This window comes from Balaenoptera musculus, chromosome 13 (genome assembly GCF_009873245.2).
Source record: "Balaenoptera musculus isolate JJ_BM4_2016_0621 chromosome 13, mBalMus1.pri.v3, whole genome shotgun sequence".
NCBI classification, from domain to species: Eukaryota; Metazoa; Chordata; class Mammalia; order Artiodactyla; family Balaenopteridae; genus Balaenoptera; species Balaenoptera musculus.
In genome coordinates, this window is record NC_045797.1 from 69,974,118 (window position 1) to 69,999,396 (window position 25,279).

Below are 25,279 nucleotides of genomic sequence, written 5' to 3' on the forward strand. Positions count from 1 at the left end.
CGGCAACACAGGTCTTTATGTAAGCGTTCACAAGTCTCACCTCGGGTGACAGGAAATTCAATCTGAATTTAGAGATTAAAGACAGTCGCTGACCCAGAGTCTTGGCCTTACTGAGATCCAGCATCATCTTCCTCATTTTCCTTGAATGGCGAATAGGGACGTCAGACATTAACTCTACACCGCCTGCCACGACCACATCACACTGGCCGGAAGCAATCAAGCTGACAGCTACAGGGCACAGGGCACAGGTACATGAGCATCTCTTGTATAGATAAACAGGCCACTGGTAATTTAAGCTGTTTTTCCTTTTTTTACATTTAGGCTTCTTGATTTAAAAATTGTATGATAGTTACTAGCATTGTACAACATGTGTAATTAAGGTTTTTACCTCTTCAGAGGGATTAGGGTAAGGTTTTTAAATGACTAAAAATACATTCAATGCACTGGAGAAAAACAAGTTTCATTCAGGCTGTAGGGACATCAACTTTCGGAAGTATCCACTGGACCAACTCTCAAACAAATCGTACTCTAAACCAGAACTTTTGGCATATTTTATATGCTCCCAGCTTAAGTTTCCATAATGACTTTTTTCCTATAAAGAGAATTTCAATTTCTACTAGAAGCTAGAGAAATTCTGGCTTTTAGATAGAAGGCAGCCCCTTTCCCTCTTTATGGCCACTGGCAAGTACTGTGTCGCTCTACCCAGACCCATGCTGCGTGGAGTGGAGGATGCCCCCATTCCTGCCTCTGGCTTCATCCCCTGCCACCCCTTAGGTGGCAACCTGGCCTTGATGTCACTAAGAGAGCACATCATGACCATATCTTTCACGTTTCCTGTCTTTTCACAATAAGGGTTGATGCTACAAAATGTCCCATAGATTTGCTAAGTTTTTTAGGAGAATTTCTAACTAATTAAAAAAATGCCTAGATGTGAGGGAAAAGTAGAGGAAAAGAGTTGTATCATCTAAAGCAGTGACTTATCACTGTGACAATGGTAGAGGGAGGAAGGCCACAATCTTCGTGGGGGAGTATCATATTAGAATCACCTAACTAAAATCTAGCAGGTTATAAACTTCTCATGCCTCAAATCTAGAAGTATCCCTCCAACAAATAATCCCTGAGATAGCCAGCCACACTACGAATGGAAAAACTACAAGAATGGTTGTGGTCCTCAGGTACGGAGGGCAGGAAAAAGGGCTGAGAACTACTGTCAAAAATCAAAAAATTTAAACATTACCTTATTTTTTGAAACACACAGAGATCATTTATTTCTGTTTAGAGTAGTTTTTAATGATCATATAAAAGACAAAGGAGAACCAACATGTACCTTCTGCGGTCAAAAAAACATACCTGTGGTCATGGCTTGGTTGGAAGAGATGCAAGCCATGGTGACAGTGTGAGCAGGAGTCTTATCAGAGAAGCCAGCTCCGAGGGCAGCCTTCAGGAAACAGAGTGAATGAAATGATCACTTATGAAGGCAGTGCTACATGTAAATGGTGCTTTAAGCAATACTTCACTGTATGGTAAATCAGGAAAGGATTTGAGTTCAATAATCCATAGAGTAATATTTAAAATAAAACTAAGCACATCACAGAAATGGTTTACTAATTTTTCGTCTAGCCATTAACTGACAAGCACTCTGCCAAGTTCCTTGTAGCCATTTCCTAGTGTGGTATTCAAGCCTACAACAGTCTCGCAATTCACCTAATTTCTTAGCAATGCTTTTCTCAGAGCTTTAAGGACATTAATATGTAATTTGATTTTAACTTGTTTAAATTTGCAAGTAAACCTAAAGTAAACCTGCTACATACAGTTGAGGGAATGATGACCTATATCATGGTGTGGGGTTCTCATGACCTATGTTCCTGCAGTTATAAGGCTTAGTAGTAAAGCAAAGTGAAATGAAAGTAATTTCATGACATGAAAATAATTTCTGAAGAACTGACCCCTCATGAACAGATTCCCACACAGGTCCCTGCTTGCTCACACGCGTCTCTACTTTCACTGACTGCCTGATATTTCAGACAGCACACCGTGATCCAACGCAAACAGGAATTGGAAAACACGCCAAACATGCAAGAGTTCAAGTTGATGAAAGAAATTTTGGAAAACTGCCTGAGCCTCAAGTGAGCCTCTGACAAATAAGGGTTAGACCAGTTAACAACTGGAAACGAGAAAACTGGTCAGGATGATGACACAAGAGGTGCTTCAAAAGAGAGTAATTTGAGGGGCCTTGAGAAAAACTGAGGCCCTCCTTTAATCTAAAAATGGACATAAGGACATCTATTATTTTATTATACTATTTATTGAGTAAATTATGCTGCCCAAAAAACAATGAATGCCTGATTCCATTTTTGTTTCTGTAAAGAACTAATGCATAGGTGCAAAAATAAAATACTTACTTTTATAATATTAAATTTTCACTTTAAAAACAAAGCTCTCAACAGCTCATCTCCCCCCCACCATCATTTACTATGAAATTCTGGTTCCTATTAAGGGAATTAATTTTTAGTGGCCTTTTTCTCAAACTATTTATCCTCAGAATACAAGATTTTCTATAATTTGGTAAGGTTAACATTTTTCCAAAGCTGAGATTAAAGGGTGCTGTTTCTTAACTGATTTTTATCTTCATACTTATACTACCTATACTAGTTACCGCATTTACCACCATTCACCATAATCCATAGGGACAGAAATGCGTTACAGTAGTGTCCATGCAACATGACCTTACTGTGGTCTTTCCAGTGAGGCCTGATACTAAGAGCCCAACACTTTGTTGAAAACTACCCACTGGCAGCTGCACCTCAGCCTCTCGATGTAAACCAACCCAAAAGGAAGAGAGAGGCAAGTCTCCAAGGGGAAGGGGAGGAGAGCTTCCCAGCGGGGCAAGTGTAAAGGGCACTGAGGTTGTAATGGCCTGATCCTCACGTGGTCCTCTCTGGCCTGTGTCACACCCCTGGCCCCAGATGACTCTCAAGACTGAAGAAACTTTAAATAGAAGTGGTTGCTGGTGAACCTTGTCTACATGTTTCTATTTAAAGTCTGAATAGCTCTCAAGGCAAGCTTAGGCTCTAGATAGTACAATGAGGGGAAAGGAGGAAAATGCCTCTTAGTTAAGTTGGAGAGCAGGGAAGTATGCTGAGGCCCTTCAGTGAAGTCAGGTTCATGGGAACTCAGCAGCAGAAGCCTTTCAGGATTTCATTATTACACTATTAATACAGACAACAGGTGCTTAAAGTTTTCTAGCTGGAAGTCACAGTTGCCTTTAGGTTATAAAACAACTATAGAGAGACATACTTATAACATATCTCCTCAATTTAGCCTTTATAGTATTAGTACAGGGCTGGGAGAGGGAATCTACCACATGTCAATCAATAGCTGAGATTTGCATACGGATATAAAATTTCCAGAAAAAAAATTATGGCTTTAGTGTTGGGATAGAATAGAAATATAGAGAAAATTGAAACAGATTTAATATTTACTTTTTAAGTGCTCTTATAAGAGTCACTTTGTTTTTTTCAGAATATAAAAGTTGAAAATGTTGATATACTCATGAAATTGTCATATTTGATACATTTAGAAGGGTGAAGGTCCAGGAAAAAACAAAAAAATCAGGACGGGAAAAAAAACCCTCTTCCTGTTCTTAATTCTTTCCTTTCTCCCTACAATATACAGTAGGTGATTATGGCGGACTTCGGTAACACCAAGCCTTCAGCAGTCTTAACATATACTGATGAGTAAAAAGGGGGGACAAAACAAATACTTTCAGTTCTGCTCATTTCCCCTTCTCTTGGCTGACAGTGGTGAAAGTTACTGCCCTTCCAACTATACTGAACACAATAATATGGCAAGCACAAACCAGAAATAAAGAAAATGCTTATTAGCACAATGAAATGTGCTTTGGAGCCAACTTTACCCAGATAGCCACTTTTGAATTGAAACAAAGCCCAGAAAATGTTTGTGGACTATTCACCATGAAATGCCTGTAGAACATGCTGCAGAAGTTCCAACGCCTGTCATTATCTCAGCTGCCCAATAAACACTACATGGAGCTTTGCCAACTAGGGTAAAAGTAAACGCCTGTGAAATAGTTAAAAAAGAAACTGCCCTATGTGTCATCTAGTCAAACGGAACAAATGAATAAGCAAGGCTACCTCCAATAAAAACCGTGTTATGAAATAAGTTCTTTGTAAAATGTTGAAATTTTAAGTTAGAGGCCACAATATCTAGCATTACTAAAAGTCACATCAGCCATACTTTGCCATAATCTCTATTTTCCTAAGAGAAAACAAACTAAAATATCCCAAACCAGCTTAAATAATTGATTTGATATATAGTATAAATATATTCTAGTATAGTGTACGTCATTTGATTTATACTATATTTCTTTTAAATATAAAATAATTCAAGTAGTTAAATCACATTTAAGTCAAATATAACTTTAATGAATTTTAAAAACTTTTAAAGAGTAAATTTTATTAATTAAAACTCAAATTGATTCTCCTATCAATCTTTAAACAGTATAAAGTTGGTTTTACTCACCTCTCTAGCCACATTGCTTGTTTTCACTTCCTGTATAACTGTGCCGAGGATGATATAATCAACAACATCCTTTGGGACACTGGTCCGATGCAACAAACCCCTGCCAGCAGAAGTCCAAAGCAAAGAAACATTTCATACATTCAAGATAGTGCCATAGATCATCACATAAAGCACTACAGTTAACTTTGGTTAAAAGGTTAACTTTGGATTTAAGAGTAGAGATTGTATCTTTTCCTTAATTTGACAAGCATGTGGCACCTTATCAAATAAATTAAAGTCTAATTTAAAAAGTCAACCTTTGATGCTCAATTGGCAATGAGAAGTTAAATAGGAAGAATCATAAATAATTTGGAATATAATCTATAAAAATTTTAAATCACTATGTTGTACCCCTGAAACTAATATAAGATTATAAATCAACTATAACCCAATAAAAAAATTTAAAAAAAATAATTTGAAATAGGATAAAACAGATACATAAACCAAAGTTTTCAGTCAAAAATCAAAGAGGGGGCTCCCCTGGTGGTGCAGTGGTTAGGACTCCGAGCTCCCAATGCAGCGGGCCCGGGTTCGATCCCTGGTCAGGGAACTAGATCCCACATGCATGCTGCAACCAAGAGTTTTTGCATGCAACAACTAAGGAGCCCACCTGCTGCAACTAAGACCTGGTGCAACCAAATAAATAAAAAAAATTTCTTTAAAAAAAGAAGAAAAGAGAAACAAACAGAAAATTAAAGAGTAAAATCCCAGTTATGTTAAATTTAAATTTGAAATATCAATATAAACACAATTTAAATAACATATATTTTTCTAGTTCTGATCACTGATAGAGACTAGAAGCAATAACACTCCAGTAGGAATGAGCACATCTTGAACTCAGACTTGGTTTCTAAATGCCATTTACTAGCAAAGGTATTAACTTTTAAAAAAAATTAATTAATTAATTATTTTTGGTTGCATTGGGTCTCTGTTGCTGTGTGCGGGCTTTCTCTAGTTGCGGCGAGCGGGGACTACTGTTCGTTGCGGTGCGCAGGCTTCTCATTGCGGTGGCTTCTCTTGTTGCAGAGCATGGGCTCTAGGCACGTGGGTTTCAGCAGTTGTGGCTCGCGGGCTTCAGTAGTTGTGGCTCGCGGGCTCTAGAGCACAGACTCAGTAGTTGTGGCACACGAGCCTTGTTGCTCCGCAGCATGTGGGATCTTCCCGGACCAGGGCTCGAACCCGTGTCTCCTGCATTGGCAGGCGGGTTCTTAACCACTGTGACACCAGGGAAGCCCTAAAGGTATTAACTTTTTAAAAAACGACTGAGGCCAGGTCTAAGGCAAGAAAAGTACAAAATGAACCTCTCTGATCTTTTTTGTGCCAAAAATAAGAAAGCACTCAAAGATTAGTGGGACCATAGCAAAAACAGGAACAAGGGTGTACACATTTGACAAAATTCATCAAACTATATACTTAAAAATATGTGCATTTTATTGTATGCAAATTACACTCAAAAAACAATATTATACTAACAAACAAAAGGGCCATAGGAGCCAACTTGAAGGAACTCCCACAGATAAACTATGGGATAATCTGAGCTTCAAAAAAACAGTGACCAAGCTTGGCTTTAACACAATTAATAAATAAAAATTCGTAAGTCCACATCACTTAAAAAAAAAAAAAGGAAAGCTGATCTTTACAGAAAAATACCAACCAATAAATATAGGAGGAATAAAAGAATGATCAAAGTCATAATTTTGTAATCTCTAATGTAATAACTAATCCAGGCAAAAATTATCAATGAATGCTAAGACCATTTGGTCAAAGGTTGTTGGGGAACAAGATGTTTACATGCTGTTAAGATATCACTTTACAGGTGACTTACTAATTGCAAAGGAAAAAAATACACCTTTATAATCAAGAGATCTAGTGGTCTGATCACCATGACCGAGTGGTTAGATTTAACATTACACATCATGCGCCTCTTAACATGATGCAATACCCATGCACTTTACCTATGAAGCATTCTTACCAAAAAATGTTTAACCTGAATCTAATCAAGCTTAGAGATCTAACTTCCAGTTTATAGGAAATTCAGAGGAAAGTTAAATATTACTACGAAGAAACACCCAGAATGTGGGACATTCTACAGGCCAGCTGGCCTGGTCTTTTCAAAAAGTCACTGTCATCGGGGGTGGAGTGGAGGGATGTCCTAAATTAAAAGAGACCAAAGAGACATGTTCATTTGTAATATGAACTTTGACCAGGTCCTGGTTTGGAAAAAAAAAAAATTAAAAGAAAGGACATTCTTGGAACAAGTGAGGGGGATGTGACTATGAACTGGATATTAGAAGTTATCATACAATCATTATCATCCTAGCTATGGTAATGGTATTGTGGATAACAGAGAAGGTCCTCATTCTTAGGAGTACTAGCTGAAGAATTTAAGGCTGAAGTATCAAGATGCCTGAAACAATGTCAAATGCTTCAAACCATAAGCTATAGAAAACATGGCAAAATAATAACACTTATTAATGCTAAGTGAGGGGTATTTAGGGGTTCACTTTCAATTTTATTGTATAGTTGACATTTTTTAATTCAGAAAGTTGAGGAAAAACCTGCAAATCTCCAGCCTGGGACCATAATCAGAAATAGCACCATTATCAGGAACAGGAAAGTAAGCTGGCTTCAGGGAAAAGATAATTTTTATTTTTTACACACTGAGCTTGAGATACCTAAGAAAAGAGGTCAGATTTAGAGATTTGGAAGTCCTCTACATAAAAAAATAAAGATTAAGTAGATGAGATTTTTAGGGAAAAGCATGCATACAGAGAAATGCAAAGTTCTAAGGACTAAAACTTACAAAATACCTTTAAAAAAGAGATAGAAGAAGGGATCCAGTTTTTTAAGAAGTAGAAAAGAATCAGTCAGAAAATGGAAGGAAAATCGTAATGGTGTAACATGAAGTCAAAGGAAGACAGTTTCAAGTACAGCTGACAGTGTCAAATGCTATAGAAGACAAAGTCATTGAGGTCTGAGAAAAAAATGGTGCGTTTAGTGATTACACAGTCATTATTAAGAGAAGATTCCAAAGTATAGTTACTGTAGAGCAATGGGAATGGAAGCAATTATGGGATTAAGGAGAATAAATGGATAGTAAGAAAAGAAAAGCAACTGCTGCTTTCATTCATTCTTAAAGGCTGGCAGGAAGAGAACAAACAGAACAAGATGGGCAGAAAGGTGCAAAGAAGGGTTTTTTCAAACTATGAAAGACCTGTAGCTGCTTGAAGACACAAAGGCAAAGCATCAATGAATGATAATGCCTTACATGTTGACTCTCATCAAATTATTCTTCCATCTCAATCTCATGCAACCACATCTAATTTTACATTTTTATTTGGTTTGCACAGGAACCTTCAGGTCTCATTCTAGGCTTTTTTCTAGATAAATAACCACATCCCCATCCCACCAGGGATACCAAAATCTGAGGATGCTCATGTCCCTTAAATAAAATGGCATAGTACAGTTGGTCCTCTGTATACACAGGTTCTGCCTCTGTATTTACATAATTTGTTCAGCTATCCTCGTACAGTATGACATTTCTAAGATAATCATCAAATATATGTATTGTATTTAGCCTGATCACTGTAGGACTAGCCTGATCAATCTAGCCCTACGTTGTTTACAACCGGCAGCTAGCTACAGTACTCATTAAGGAATACTGTCAATGCCAAGAAATAGTCAAGCCTACAAAATAAAGGTCGCTGACATTCACCAGCTGCTTGAATTTGTGTAGCACATATGGCTAAAATGAAGAATAAATGAATCTTGTAAAATCTACTAAGTGCTTTTTCTCACCACATAAAAGTTAACATATCTTAGATATGGAAATTCTATTAAACATGCTATTTCAAGTGTAAAAACTGCAGAAAAGTACTTTTAATGAAATAAGAACTAAAATCAAACTGCATTTACTTACGAAAGCGCTGCTCTAGCCAAATCATGTGGCATCAGGTCTTTATATCTGGGGAAAGAAAATAATTTAAACCAAAAGCCTAGAGCTTTAATAAAAAATGTTTTTCATTCTGTTTGAAATACCTAAAGAAATAATCTAACATATGCTGCTATAAATGCACTTAACATCATTCCAAATGAAGAAATAGTGTGACTTTGCTATTTGTCATCCTTAAAAATCTGGCAAGCCTTGACTCCTTTTGAGCTGGCTAAGAACGAACAAGAATCTTGCCCACTGTCTTACTGTTCAGCATGACACATGTTAAATATTTAACATTTAATATTTTATTTAATAAAATATTTTTATTTAAACCCCACCTTTTAAGTTCTCCTTTATTTTATTTTTTAAAAATTCATTATTTATTTTGTGATGTCTCAAGGGACATGAGCAATACATTAGGACTTTTAAGAAAATTTTGTTTTGAAGTAATTTGAGGTTTACAAAGAATTGGACAGATAGAACAGAGTTCCTGTATACTCTTTACCCTGCTTCCTCTAAAGCTAATCTTACATAACCATGATGTACTTGTCAAAACTAAGAAATTAATACTGGCACAATACAATTCACTAAGCTACTAACTTTATCTGGACCTCACCAGTTTTTCCACTAATGCCCTTTTACTGGTCTGTTCCAGTAAAAGGGCATTATGCATTTTGTTGTCATGCTTCCTTAATCTATGCATTTTGTTGTCATGCTTCTATGCATTTTGTTGTCATGCTTCCTTAATCTCCTCCAATCAGTGACAGTTTCTCAGTCTTCCCTTATCTTTCTTGACCTTGACACTTGGAAGATGGGGGTTATGGATTTGAGGGAAGTGTATCACAGAGGTAAAAGTGCCTTCCCATTGCTTCTTATCAGAGTGTACGTGATAGCAACATGACTTATTACTGGTGATGTTAACTTGACCACTTGGTTAAAGTATGGTTTTCTTCACTATTTTTCCCTTTCTGAACTCAATTTGTTAGAAATGAGTCACTACTCTGGCCCTTACTCAAGGGGAGAAGAATTAAGCTCTACTTCCTAGTGGAAAAAGTAACAAAGAAATTATGGACATATGTTAAAATCATCACAGTAGTTAATAAATACTTGAGGGGAGAGAGTTGAGGCTATGCAGTTATCTTGTTTCTTCTTAACATTTCTCACCCACTAATTTTAGCATTCATTCGTAGATCTTGGTTGCAGCAATTATTCCTGTGGTGTTCTAATGGTGATTTATTTATTTATTTTCCTCATTCCTTCTGTATTTATTAACCGAAATTTTTCTTTAAGAAAGATTTGTCCTTTCTCTTTTATTTTTTATCCAATCATTTATTTATATCAGATTGAACTCACAGATATCTGATGTATTCTTTGGGTTATGGTATAATACCATCATAACTTATTAATTAAATTGTTCCAGGTTTTGTCATTGAAAGTTATTTTAGGTTGGTCCTCTTTTTTTTTTCTTTGGCGGAGCCGCATGGCTTGCAAGATCTTAGTTGCCTGACCAGGGATTGAACCCGGGCCCCTGGCAATGGAAGCACCAAGTCCTAACCACTGGACTGCCAGGGAATTCCCAGTCCTGTGTCCTATTGACATGCTCCATTTTTTTAAAGCACTTCTTTACTTTCTGGCACTCCGAAATGCTCCAGGTGCATCTTGTATTTTTTTTTGGCCCACACCTAGTCATTCTTCTAGGAAGCCTGGTTCCTTCTATTGAAGAATGGGTGTTTAGAAACCAAGATGTGGATGTGAACTCTGTGTGTCTATTTAAATTTAAAAAATAAATTCCCTTTAAGTCAAAGATTTAACCATTGGATTATATAAGCATATTCATTCTTTAAATTCCTAAAAATTATAACCTAAAAAATCCAAAAATGTTTTTACTTTTACTCTGAATCACAGAAGAATCATCAGTAGTTTTAAAACTCTTTCATAGGTAAAACCAGTTCCCTCAAATTTAGAGCAGAATAACTTGGGAAAAAGTTGTGTGTCAATTAAAAAATGTCTGAACCATAATTAGTTAGCATTTTACAATCTTTATTCTCATGCTCCTATACCCCTCTCTACCAGGATGCCTGATAGACTCCCAAATGTCACTGTTGGAGTGCTTCGAGGAGTGCTTCCAAAGCGCTTTCTACCTCTAAGAAAAACCTGGTCTTTCAAATATCACTCAAGTTGAAAGCAAAGCTTCTTCAAATTAAACAGAAAAAGATCTTTTTCTACCTAGAAAATGATCTACTATTATAGAAGACTCATTTGTCGCCTCAATCATAAGATTAGTAATATGACTTACCTATTTGTCTTCTCTATAAATTCTTCCTTCTATATTATTTTTTGGTCACTTTTGTTCTATACATGAATATTGCCTTAAAATTTTTATTCTTTCTTCTCTATTAACTGTATTTTCTTACATTACTCAACGCTCTTCTCTGTGTCACTAAATTACTCATGAACTTTATCTTCTTTCTCAATTAGGATCCTAAATTAAACTAAAACACAATAATAAAACACAACAAAAGGAATAAACCCTATGCTAATGTGCTGAATATCTCAAACTTCACGCAAATACCAATTATCAAAGCAAATGTTTAAATAATGTAAGTAAATAATATAGTTGAGCGTGTTTGTATTTTTTTTAATAGCTAGTAAAACAGTTGGAATCAAACTTCTACACAGTATACAAACAGCCCTTACAAAAAAATGGTCTTCCTAGCCAAGAACTTTCTTCTCTTGATGGAACTTTCTTTTCCTACCCTGTTACTGCGGAGTACAAGGAGGATCCCCTCTCATCACTTCTCTGCTGCTAAAGCTTCAGATTCTTACTCTTACTGCTGTTGTGTCAGTACAGGAAAGTTATAATACTATATTGAGAGAAGAGGGTGAATGAAGAAACTTCACCAGCATTCACTTATATAAGAAAATACTCTCTAGGTTCTAAACTATCGTTTAAAAACGAACGTTTGTGTATGTATGCGCGCGCACAAACACACAGGTCTGTATCTTCCACAAACGGTGGCATTATACACACTGCTCTGAACCTTGCTTTTTACACCTAACATATCTTCAAGATTTTCCCATATTAGTACAGAAAGGTCTCGTTATTTTTAGCAGATGCCTGACATTCCCTAGCAATGTTTTTAAGTTAGTAACTGCTAGTTCAAAATACGAACAATAAAACAATCTAAACAGAATAGAACCAATGTTTCATTTAGTTTGCACCTAGTTCCCAAAGTCCATTGTCAACTTTTGGACAGCCTGGGCCTCACTTGGGGACAAAAAATGAGGAGAAAAGTCTAGGGAGAACAGCAGTTTGGTTCTGGGGAACCTGGGGGCTGGTCTAGGATCATTCTTCTTTTAATAAATTTATTTATTTATTTATTTATTTATTTTTGGCTGTGCTGGATCTTCATTTCTGTGCGAGGGCTTTCTCTAGTTGTGGCGAGCGGGGGCCACTCTTCATCGCGGTGCGCAGGCCTCTCACTATCGCAGCCTCTCTTGTTGCGGAGCACAGGCTCCAGATGCACAGGTTCAGTAGTTGTGGCTCACGGGCCCAGTTGCTCCGCGGCATGTGGGATCTTCCCAGACCAGGGCTCGAACCCGTGTCCCCTGCATTGGCAGGCGGATTCTCAACCACTGCACTACCAGGGAAGCCCTAGGATCATTCTTATTACATATATTTGGAATTGTGCTGTACCAGGGTTTGGACCAGTCCATCAACTACAATTCTGATAATTTCCAGGAAACCAAAGCCACAGATTAAAGGCCCTTCAGAATGCCTATGGGCCCACATTCTCCATATTCAAACTTCTGAAGAGGCACAGAAACAACGTACAGTACTTATCTTCAGATGAGGAAAGGATATCTCTGTTAGAAGCAAACTATCTGGTCACACACTAGGTTTCTAAAATATGACTGGTTCAATCTAACACTACATGAGGCTTACTCAGGAGAAAGGATAAAAAACAAATTTTGTCACATTATTTCACCACTGGCTTGACTTATTCTGTATTAATTTCATGAAAATGTTTTTCATATATTAGTCCACTAGCAATATTATTACCTACTGGGTTACACTGACAAAGATCCCTTTTGAAAGTGCCTTAAAAAAAGCAATAAATAACGTACATGGGGTGATGGATGTGTTAATTAACTTGACTGTGGTAATCATTTCACAATGTATATACATATATATATATATATATATATATATATATATATATATATAAAATCATCACATTGAATACCTTAAAAAAAATCAGTGTACAACCTAAATATATACAGTTTTTATTTGTTAACCACACCTCAATACAGCTGGAGAGAAAAAAGAAAAAGACAGAAAGAAAGAACATGTAACAAAATCATTTCATACTTACGAAGTGCCTGACAGCAAAAATGGAGTGCGGACACCATCCACCACCACAATGTTCCTTATGTTGGGTTTGGCTAAGGTTTGCTTCGATTTCGTCTGGACAGCTTTCAGAGAAAGTTCAAAGAACAGTTAACTAAAATATATGAAGTCAGGGATTTCCCTGGCAGTCCAGTGGTTAAGACTTCACTTGCCAATGCAGGGGGTGCGGGTTTGATCCCTGGTCAGGGAGCTACGATCCCACATGCCTCGGGGACAAAAAAAAAAAAACCAAAAACATAAAACAGAAGCAGTATTGTAACAAATTCGATAAACACTTTAAAAATGGTCCACATCAAAAAAAAAAAAAACAAAAAAAACAAAAAAAACAAACAAAAAAAAATGGTCCACATCAAAAAAATCTTTAAAAAATAAAATAAAATATACGAAGTCAAATGACTTCTTACATTTTTAAAGACAAACATTCTAAGAAGAACTATATCATTCAATGCCAAGTTGCATTTGTCATTTACCAAACCACTTCAACTAAAAAAAAAAAAAAAGGATTAAGAAATCAACTAGCATTTACAAATTTCAAAAAAATACTTAAGGTAAATACAGAGATTATACCTAATGATAAGGTTGTTTATGCCATTAACAAATTGTTTTTTGTTTTTTTTTTAATCAAATGTTTGACAATCTATTCCACTGAAAGCAACCAATTAAGTCTGCCCTTAATATTAGAAGTTACAATGACTGATATCGTTTAGTCTTCATATAGCTTAATATTCTTGCTTTTCTATGTAGAAATAAAGGCATTTGGTTGGTGACTACTGCCATTCTACAAAAACCCAGCATGCTTCCTGAATTCTGGCTCAATTTGTCTAGTTATTTTCTAACATCAAAAGAGCAACCTTGGGGCTTCCCTGGTGGCGTAGTGGTTAGGAATCCGCCTGCCAATGCAGGGGACATGGGTTCGAGCCCTGGTCTGGGAAGATCCCACATGCCGCGAAGCAACTAAGCTCATGCGCCACAACTACTGAGCCCGCGCGCCTATAGCCCACGAGCCACAATTACTGAAGCCCGTGCTCTGCAATAAGAGAAGACACCGCAATGAGAAGCCTGTGCACCGCAACGAAGAGTCGCCCCCACTCACTGCAACTAGAGAAAGCCTATGCGCAGCAACAAAGACCCAATGCAGCCAAAAATAAACATATAAAATAAATTTTCAAAAAAGAGAGCAACCTTTCTCTAATGTTTTAATTAAAAAATAAAACATGAACATATCCTGGTGGTTAAAAGAAAAATAAGCATAACTAAAATATGGAGAGTAAAACTAAAGTTCCCTCTTTATGTCCTCTGCTGCCATGTAATTTCCTTCCCAGAGGTAGATACTGCTAATTTGGTGTATATACTTTACCATTTTATTTCTTTTTATGCATGTACATACACACACTTGTGTATTATGTTTACTTTTCTGACTTAACAATATAGCTGGAAGATCTCTGTGTTTGTGTATCTACATGTGTCTCATTCTTTTCTTATTGCTGTTAATGTTGAAATTCATCTCCTATCATCACTCCTTCATTACCAGAGATAGAGAAAAATCCTAAAGAATTGGGAATAAAATTTTAACAATCACCTTACCACACCCACTTATGTCACAGAGAGCTATTTATGATAAATATCTACAACCACCTTTAAGAAAATAGTAGTAAAAGCTAAGAGTCATGATAAAATGGGGTACAAAGATTCTCCTCGCAGCTCTAACTGGTTGGTGAAGGAGATAAAGGCACGTAGAGATTATCAAGGAGACTGTAGCAAAAACAAGCATGTGGTGCTAACGGCCAAAATAAAGGCAGTATCATTGTGAATGGAAAGGAAGGGACCAATACAAGAGATTTTATAAAGGAAGACTATGTATTTTGGTGACCAATCAGATACGGAAAGAAAGGAAAACAGGATTATAAAGGAAGCTTAGAGACTAAGAAAACCTAGCTATTCTACACAGGGTAAGAACTGGTTTTGGAAGAAAAGTGACCTCAATTTTAAACATGCTAACTTTGAGGTGATGGAGAGACACCCAGGTGGATATGTCCATTTGACAGAGAGCTAGAAATGCAAAACTAAAGCTCCAAAGAGAAGTGAGGTGTAGCTGGGAGAGCCATGATATATATGCATTTTAGAATACAGAAGAGGCAGATGCCCCCTTGGTCTTGCCTGCCACTCCCTTACGTTGTACTCAATAAATCTCACTTTCTACCCTCACTTCTGGCTTGGTAAATTCTTTCACCACCCATGTTGCCAGCCCCATCGCCGCACTCTGTGGCATTTTGATGGCCCGTACAGGGACCAGACCGCTCTCTCCTCTCTCTGCCTTTTCTGATCCGTCTTCCAACAGGTAGCGATCGGCCTACTGACTCGGGGCAAATGGCCACGTCTACTCCTTGGTGGGACCCAAAGGCCTCCAGGACGAGACTCCAACTTGCTGTCGTCCTAAGGGGTACATTCTGGAAATGGTCTTTTCTCCTCTTCAACACTGCCGATGGTCTGAGGTCCCTGGAGACCGGGGGATTGCGCATCCTGGCCAAGGCAACTCTTCAGCGGACCTAAAACCCAGTCCCATACCAACCAACCATCCCTGCCTAATCGGGTGGCAGTGTCCTTTGGCCCTAGCCTTGGTACTCCTCACTTCCAACGCCTGGTGCAGTCGGCAGCAGCGGCTTGGCGAATCCAGGCATGCTGTGAGATTCCCCTTCTCTTTCCATCCTCCCTTGAGGACCGTCCATCCTGATCCACCAACATTTCCAGGTACTTCAAGTGAGTCACTACAAAAACGATTTCATTCCATCAAGCCACAAATGGTGACAAGACAAGGATTCCAACCTCTAGAATCAATATAGTTGACTACTCTTGAACAGGCCTCCCCAAATTTCTATTCACACACTATCCCACAGTCCCATGGCCGATCAGCAAAGCCAACCGGGACCCCACATCGCCCCTTCTCAGCAGAAGTAGCATGAGATGATGTTGTCACCCAGATGTCAGTGATTTGACTTTGCTGATCTGTTAGGGGGAAATGTGGAGCTTAACAACAGAACAGCCATCTTAGGCTGGGGAGGTCCTTTCAAGATAAGACAATCACACCCTCCCCCAATGGAAATTACCAACGGTCGCAAGCAGTTGGTACACCAGGAAGATTGAGCTATGACACACGCAGCCCTAACCACCATATGGGTAGAACATTAACCCAAGGGTGACCAAAAGGGACCAAAAAGAAGCCCAGTTTCTCTTCCCCCAGGGAAGACCCCCTCTTGGTCTCGCCCGCTGCTCCCTTGCAGTGTACTCAATAAATCTCGCTTTTTACCCTCAAAAAAAAAAAAAACCAGAAGAAAAGCAGAGACATATTTTGCAGTGCCTGCTCACCCATAGCCCCCTCTAAATGGAGCTGTCCTGCTTAGAGTCCCTGCAAAGGGGCAATCATAGACGTCATGTCCCTAAGCCCACACCCAAAGCTGGTTAGATTCAGGGTGGGTACTACCTGACTACCTGAAGTCAATCCATAGAGTGGCCAACCAGTAACCCATGTCCTCTACCTACAAGTGATAAGCTGCATCTGAGTCTCTCTCACAGGAATCTAAGCAAAGCATGGAGAAAAATACCAATTAGTTGAAGCTGAAAAGATGCCATGAGGAAGAACCAGGGTGATAATAAACTGAAATTATTTTTAAGTAAGAGTTATGGGGCAGCAAAAACCCTGAGTGAGCAAAGAAGCCAGCAAGAGGAGTGAAGAAGAATATAAAGAGAAGCAGGAAGGCCAGGAAAGTGACACACCATGTGGCCATGACTGAGACAAAGCGGCTGCCCCTAGAGCTGCTTGGTTCCTAATGCCTCCCTAGCTGTAGTCCTCAAGCCCTCTTATCCTGAACTTGAGTGGGCCCCTTAGTCACAATAAAAGACACTTGGTTTTGTGATCTCCCCACATTTAGAGGGCAGAGAGAAAATGTGGGACAGAGGGTAAACTTCAGAGGTAGTAGGAGACTGAGGAGAAAACAGTGCATGAAAGCAAAGGCAGGAGAGTATCAAGGAGCAGAGGATGGTCAAATATTTCAACACTCAAGGAGAATGAGGACTGAAAAAAGGCCACTAAGTTTGAAGATCTGCAGATTACTTGTGACTGACCTTGGAGAGAATAAAGTGATGAGAGGAAAAGTCAGATGACATACCATCACATCATTCCACTTTTTTTTTTTAAAATAAATTTATTTATTTATTTATTTTGGGCTGTGTTGGGTCTTCGTTTCTGTACGAGGGCTTTCTCTAGTTGTGGCAAGCAGGAGCCACTCTTCATCGCGGTACGCGGGCCTCTCACTGTCGCGGCCTCTCTTGCTGCGGAGCACAGGCTCCAGACATGCAGGCTCAGTAGTTGTGGCTCACGGGCCTAGTTGCTCCACGGCATGTGGGATCTTCCCAGACCAGGGCACGAACCCGTGTCCCCTGCATTGGCAGGCAGATTCTCAACCACTGCGCCACCAGGGAAGCCCCATCATTCCACTTTTTAAGAACTGACCGCATGTTCCTTTTACACACTTTCAGATAAAATTCAAATTCCTAACTCTTCTAACAAATTCCTTGCTTTACTTGGTTCCAACAGAATGATCCAAAAACGTTCTCCACCACTTCTCAACATGTAGCAAGATGAGCAAGCCCCCAGTCCCTCACAGCCTTGACTTCATTTCACACCCCTTGCCTTCATTCATATACCCTCCCATCTGAGTGGCTCCTTTCTGTCCATCTAATCCTTACTTACCCTTAAGGCCTAGTTCACATTCCACCTCCTAAATAAAGCCTTCCCTGATAACTACAGCTACCTGTAGTTCCTGCCTCTTAACTTCTATGGCAACCTATGGGGCAAAAATTGGCCAAACAATTTAGCATATTATAAAGTAATTAAAGTAATACTAGAAGTCACATTTAAAAATAATATTCATTATATATTGAACAGTCACCCAAAGGACTCTAATTCTGTTTCATGTACACACTGGCTCCTAATCACATCAGAATTTTCTCAAAGGCTCTTTTTTATATATTCCACAGTGCTATGGACACTCAGTAGCAATGTAGTATAAGAATCTGAAAAGGGGGTTAAAATATCTGGGTTCTAGTCCCTGCTCTGCCAAAAATTTCTTATTTGCAAATATGGGAGCTAGATTAGATGACCTCAAGCACTCCTCCCAACTCCAAACCTAGGATTCTATGGCTGACATATACATTCTGTATTTCACATACACAATTAAAATCAAAGCAGAGGGCTTCGCGGGTGGCGCAGTGGTTAAGAATCCGCCTGCCAATGCAGGGGACACGGGTTCGAGCCCTGGCCCAGGAAGATCCCACATGCCACGGAGCAACTAAGCCCGTGTGCCACAACTACTGGGCCTGCGCTTAGAGCCCGTGAGCCACAACTACTGAGCCCACATGCCACAACTTCTGAAGCCCACGTGCCTAGAGCCTGTGCTCCGCAACGAGAAGCCACCACAATGAGAAGCCCACGTGCCTCAATGAAGAGTAGCCCCCGCTTGCCGCAACCAGAGAAAAGCCCGCACACAGCAACGAAGACCCAACGCAGCCATAAATAAATAAATAAATAAACAAACAAACAAAAAAACCCTTCATTAAAAAAAAAAAAATCAGTCAAAGCAGAGAGAAGACATGCCATGTGTTATACCATTGTTTTATATATATATATGTCTGTGGATATAGATATATAGATAAACAGATGGTCCTTGACTTTCCATGGTTCAACTTATGAATTTTTAACTTTAGGATGGTGCAAAAGCAATACACATTCAGTAGAAACTATACTTTGAATTCTGAATTTTCATTTTTTTCCCAGGCTAGCAATAAGTGGTATGATACTCTCTCATGATGCTGGGCAGCAGTGAGCCATAGCTCCCAGTCACACAATCACAGGGGTAAACAACCAATACACTTACAACCATTCTATACTCATACAACCATTCTGTTTTTCACTTTCAGTACAATATTCAATAAATTACATGACATTCAATACTTTATTATAAAATAGGCCTGTGTTAGATGATTTTGCCCAATGTGTTCTGAGCACGTTTAAGGTAGGCTAGGCTAAGCTATGATGTTTGGTAGATTAGATGTACTAAATGCATTTTTGACTTACAATATATTCTTTTTTTTTTTTAACAATCTTATTCATTTATTTATTTATTTTTGGGGCTTCCCTGGTGGCGCATATTTTTGGCTGCATTGGGTCTTCGTTGCTGAGCATGGGCGTTTCTCTAGTGACAAGCGGGGGCTACTCTTTGTTGTGGTGCGCAGGCTTCTCATTGCAGTGGCTTCTCTTGTTGCAGAGCACAGGCTCTAGGTGCATGGGCTTCAGTAGTTGTGGCATGCGGGCTCAGTAGTTGTGGTTTGTGGGCTCTAGAGCGCAGGCTCAGTAGTTGTGGCGCACAGGCTTAGCTGCTCCGCAGCAGGTGGGATCTTCCCGGACCAAGGATCAAACCCGTGTCCCCTGAATTGGCAGGCGGATTCTTAACCACTGCGCCACCAAGGAAGTCCTGACCTACAATATTTTCAACTTATGATGGATTTGTCAGGATGTAACCCTATTTTAAGTCAAGGAAGACGCATAGTATATATAGCCATTGAATAAGTCAAAATTTCCATCAGACACATTTCCAGTCAATCTGATGACTGGAAACATCAATAAACCTGTATCCCTCTATTCTAATTCCTTCATCCTAACAGCACCGTCAAGCATATTCACATGAAATTCAAGAGGAATTAGTTACAAAATTGCAACCTAAAACCTGTTCAGCAGGGGTACATTCCCACTCCCTCCCCTCAAATCAGCTGGTCACATTCCTTTGTCTTATAATGTGCCCTCTTGCACCACTATCACCATCAACGTTAACACAAATCGCTAAGACAGTGTTAGACACCAGGGACTCTAAAATGCTTAAGTCTCAGAAGGGCTCACAGCACAGTTGGGGAGACAGAAACACAAAACACTTTAAGAGTAATATAAAGAAGAATACTTTATATGCCAGAAAAATGCCTTCCCTCTGTTGGTATTCAATGTGACCTTCTTCCGGTTGGCAAAAAATCAGATCTATTTGTCTGACTGCAAAGTCCTGGGTGAACGTTAGAATTAGGGAAAAGGTGAAATGAGATAGAAAGGAATTATTCTTTGTGAGCCTATACAAATCTATATTCTAATTAGAATTTAGAGGCCACAGAAAATATATTTGTGACATGACAATGTGAAACTTTTCTAGGTGAGATTAGGCAACAGACCCCTGACAATATACTTATGTAAAACAATATAAAAATATCATCTTGTACATATATACGTATATATGTGTATATATATATATATATATATACACATATATATATATACATATATATATATATATATATGTGTATATATATATATATATATATGTATATATATATATATTTTGGCCAAGCCACGCGATATGCAGGATCTTAATTCCCCAACCAGAGATCGAACCCATACCCCCTGCAGTGGAAGCACAGAGTCCTAACCACTGGACCTCCAGGGAATTCCCATCTTGTACTTATATTGAGTTTACAGTTTTCAAAGTGCTGTGAGATATCTTCATAACTACTTGAGGTTAACAAGACTAAAATTATTATTCTTTTTTAGATAAAGAAACTAAAGCACAGGGAAGTAAAGTGTTCGGTTCAAGGCCAAACTGCCCAGAAAGAAGTAGAACTGGAACAGAGCAGAGGTCTTCTGAATCCTAGTAAGATGCTTTTTCTATTAAGTTATTATTCAAGTAGAAACACCATAATAAAACCAAAATCAGAAGTCATAGTCAATACAGGACCCAGGCAAGGAGAACGTGTCTGGGCGTTTTTAGCACTGGCCAGTGAAGATACATACCTACAGTAGGTTCTGCAAAAGTATGTATTCAACAGTGAAGAAGTCTTTACCAAGGGTCTAAAAGACCATATAAAATCAACAAATTCCCTTCCTTTTTCATTTCATATTGACTAAACAACCTTCTGTTATTAACTGGCTCCACAGTCACACCTATTTCATGTATGCATCCCCTTGCACATGGACTAAGAAGATATTCATTAACAGAGAAGCCTGTCACTGAAAGTTTAAAAAGTTACCTTTTGGCTCCACAGCAGTCTCCAGAGTGTTTGTAAGCTAATCATCTCTAGGACTGACAGCCAGTAGCTGATTGATTAAACTGACCAGTAAGGTTCATGGAACCTCCGTGACTCCATCAAGCTCCACATCCCAGAAAGCAGCCTCCTGTCAACATCTTCGAGCCCACCCTACACCATGTACTATCGTTACTGATTGGTCCTATATTGTTTTAATTTAAAGGCAACAGTGATGTTCACGTTGCTCATAAAAAGGGAGAGCTAGCAAACTAGTTTTGGTTTTTATTCAAAATTCACAAATTTAGATTCTAGAATCTAACTCTTAAATCAGATTTTTTTTTTTTTTTTTACAAATTACTGTACCTGCGGCAACTCGTAACTGGGAGGAACAGCTCAGAGGTCTCATAGCTGGAAGACAAAATAAAGTGTTTACAAAAAGCAGTACAATTCCATGTCTGTGCAAGATGCTTACACAACCAAATCTAATCTTAAAAAGAAAGAACAAATGAAACTTACAAAATCTGAGGGCCCATTGTGATGTACTGGGAAGATTTTTAAAAGTGTAAGTCAAGAGGGAAGTCATTCTTAAATCTAAAAAGAGAAGAACAAAAAGACTTTCTGGGTTATTTGAACAATTTGTAGCTTAGAGTGTAGTCTATGATCTCTGATATCTCATCCATGACTACTATAAAATACTTTAAAATTTACTCTATTACCAACTACCCTTCCTCTAATAATATAATAGCTATACTGACATAGTATGCAAACCACTAATCTAAGCATTAACCCATCTAATCCTCACAAGGACCTATGAAGTACGCATGATTATTACACCCTTTGTAAGAGATGAGAAACAGAGGCATACAGGGATTGAAAGACTAGTAAGAGGCAGAGCTGTGATTTGAAGCCAGATAGTCTAGCTCCAGAGTTTATGCTTTTCTCTAGGGCCAAAGGAGTAGAGACTGCTGGACATGATCATGAAGCCACCAATGGGAACTTCCTGATTTTGATGGTTGTATTGTGATTATGCAGAATGCCTTGTGGAATGTTTGTATTTGAAGGGGATACACACTAAAGTATTCAGAGATAGTGCAGTATCACATCTTAACTGCTGTAAGAAAAAAAAGTTCGTACACTGCACTTGCTACTTTTTTATAAGCTTGATATTATTTCAAAATAATAAAAATATAAACCCCTCTATATTAAAAATATATAAAATATATTAAATACTTCCCTAAATTCCCAAAAATGAGTTCCTACAAATCAGTAAGAAAAAAATTGGCAAAGGATATGAACAAACTGTTCACAGAAATAGAAATATCAATACAAATAGCTCTTAGATACATGAAAAGATGTTCAATCTCATTCATAAGGGAAATACAAATTAAAACTGCACAGAGGTATAATATTTGACTTAAAGGTCTGATATTCATTATGTGGTACTCTGCACACACAGGCTCTCTCATATACTGCTGCTGAGGGTGTAAACTGATGCACCTCCACAGATGCATCACTATGGAGGGCAATTTGGCAATTACTGTAACTGTCAAATAACAACAACTGCACCTAACTTTTGATCAGTAATTCCACTTCCCTGAATTTTTATTTATATAGTTGGTCTGTGTAAACAAAAGAATACATCAGAAATGATGAGATGTCACTTTTGAGATTAGGCTGTTAAGAGATCCTGCAGCTCCTGTCTTGGTCTGTCTCTCAGATCACTCGGTCTAGGGGAAGCCAGGTGGCACCTCAGGAGCAGCCCAATGAAGAGGCTCTGGTGATGAGGAACTGACGCCTCCTGCCAACAGCCATGTGACTGAGCTTGGAAGTGAATCCTCTAGCACAGACAAGCTTTCAGATGACTACAGCCCTGGCCAGCATTCTGACTGCAACCTCATGAGAAAGTCGAGGTCAGAACGACCCAGCTAATTTGCCCCCAAATTCCTGACCCTCAGAAACTGTATGAGATAAGTTTTTACTGTTTTAAGCTGCTAAATTTTGGAGTAATTTGTTACACAGCAACAGCCAATATAAAAGCCTTGTTTAACTTTTCTAAGGTCTTCGTTGACTAAAAAGAGATGCCCTGTGGCTTCCAAAAAGAAAAAAAAAAAATCACATTTACCAAATATATGGATTGGAAAGAGATGGAGGAGTCCAACCTCTAGGCTTACCAGCCTAGGTATACTCAAGGGACTCTGGCCAGGGAGACACAAATTGGCCCATGCGATGGGCACCACTTTTCCAGAAGCTACATTTGATGCCACTTGAGTCTGGAATATAAATCCCCATAAGTAAAGTTCCTCTTGAAATAAAATTCATGAAACTAGTCAAGAAAATATTGATTGAAAAAAAGGGGGACCTTGCTCTAACAGATATCAAAACTTTCTATAAAGTACCAGTAATTAAACAGTTCAATCTGGCACAGGAATAAATTAAACTAATCAACAGAACAGGATGTAGCAAGTTCAGAAGCATACTCATGTGTATGAGAATTTAGTATGTAATAAAGATAACATTTCAAATAAGTGGGAGAAAGATGAATTACTCAATAGATTTGTTGGGAAAATGGCTAACCATTTGAAAAAAAATTAGATCCATAGCTCACACTATAAGTACAAATTACAGATGCATTAATCTAAATATATATTTTTCTAACTTACTACAAGAATATATCAGAGAATACTTTTATAATCTTGGGGAAAGGCTTCCAACATATGGTATAAAACTCAGAGGCCATAATGGAAAAGAATAACTAAAAGAACTGATTAAAGAAGCATTTAAAATATCTACATAGCAAAAGACACTAAAGTTAAAAGGCAAACAATAGATTCAGAGAAAATATTTGTAACATGGAAAACAAAGGGTTAAATCCCATACTCCATAAAGAACTTCTACAAATTACAGGAAAAAGAGAAACAATCTATAATGGAATCTGTGGTTTTCACCCCAATATCCATTTCACCCCATTATGCAGTTGCCACATGTGGTTTACATGGGACTGAATCCAGCTCAACTCCAGGGTTTAAGCCAATCAGAATAATCTCATTCTCTTTGGTTCACGCAACCAAGGCGTAAAATAATCGTGCATGGTATTGCCTTGACCACTGGTATCGATTTAGGGATGGTCTTAGTCAGTCTGACATTCAAGTCTTCTGCCTGGAATGGCAGATGGAACACACATCTTTCCTTCTGAGGCTTGGCATGGCTAGAGCAGTTTGCAAACATGATAAAAGCTAGTGTAAACGTAGAGCTGGTCTCAAAGGAGGACACAGCTGAAAATTCAGAAAAAAGAAACTAGAGCCCTAATTGAATCATATCTGAAACCCACCCTCCCACTGTGCTTTTCTGTTCTGTGAGTCAACAAATCCCCTTTATTAAGCCAATTTAAGTTTAATTTTCTGTTATTTGCAGCTGAAAGGCTCCTTCCTGAAACATGACCAAAAGGAAAAATGAGCAAATGAGCAATTCGCAGAAGAGATAAAAATGTCAAATAAATAAAAATTTAAATGTTCAACCTCACTAACAATAAAATTTTTTTTAATTAAAACAAGGTCATTTTGGGGTTATTAAGTGGCAAAAATTAAGAATATGGTTAGCACACAATTCTAGTGAGAATGGAACTATTTAAGCACTTCCATATACAGTTGATAAAAGTATAATTGGTAAGGCCTTTTTGGAAGGCAATTTTTAGTTCTCTCTCAGATTCTGAATTATGAATTTCTGAGCCTAGTAATTCTTCTTATTGGTCTTTAAGCAATAGAAATATTCAAGTTGTATATGTAGCAATCATAGATCTCTAGCCAATAGAAATACTCAAGATGTAGATGCACATATCAGGAAACGGTTAAATAAATTATAGTATTACAAACATACCATGGAATACTGTTCAGCAGTTTGTAAAGAAAAATGAAACATAATGACATACATGTATATACTGACATGGAAAGATGTCCACAACATATACTAAATGAAAAAACAGGCTGCAGAATAATATATATACAGTAAGACTCCATTTTATGACAGAAAGAGACGAAACTCCATAAAGCTGAATCTATATATGGAAGAGATAAAGAGGGACTTTCATTTTATATTCTTCTGTCTTCTTAAAATTTTTTTTACAATGAGCATCTTATTTTTAATGTACAGTATAATTCTAGTTTTATAGAAAATCTGCATATACTAATATCTTTATAGATAGATAAAAACATTAAAATGTATTAAAAAAGTCCAGAAAAATA

At 38.1% G+C, this 25,279-nt stretch overlaps 1 protein-coding gene across 4 annotated transcripts in view; it reads right to left on the reverse strand.

Annotated features, from left to right (window-relative positions):
- The window catches only part of HADHB (hydroxyacyl-CoA dehydrogenase trifunctional multienzyme complex subunit beta), a 37,337-nt gene that overhangs the window by 9,681 nt on the left and 2,377 nt on the right, over nt 1-25,279 (reverse strand). For all 4 annotated transcript variants that reach the window (XM_036873220.1, XM_036873218.1, XM_036873219.1 and 1 more), the window contains 7 exons: nt 21,558-21,632; nt 21,405-21,449; nt 12,892-12,991; nt 8,501-8,545; nt 4,543-4,642; nt 1,351-1,438; nt 41-228 (listed from right to left, as the gene is read on the reverse strand). In XM_036873220.1, the coding sequence (XP_036729115.1) occupies nt 41-228; nt 1,351-1,438; nt 4,543-4,642; nt 8,501-8,545; nt 12,892-12,991; nt 21,405-21,449; nt 21,558-21,624 (633 nt within the window). In that variant the 5' untranslated portion in view covers nt 21,625-21,632. The remainder of the gene's footprint in view (nt 1-40; nt 229-1,350; nt 1,439-4,542; nt 4,643-8,500; nt 8,546-12,891; nt 12,992-21,404; nt 21,450-21,557; nt 21,633-25,279) is intronic.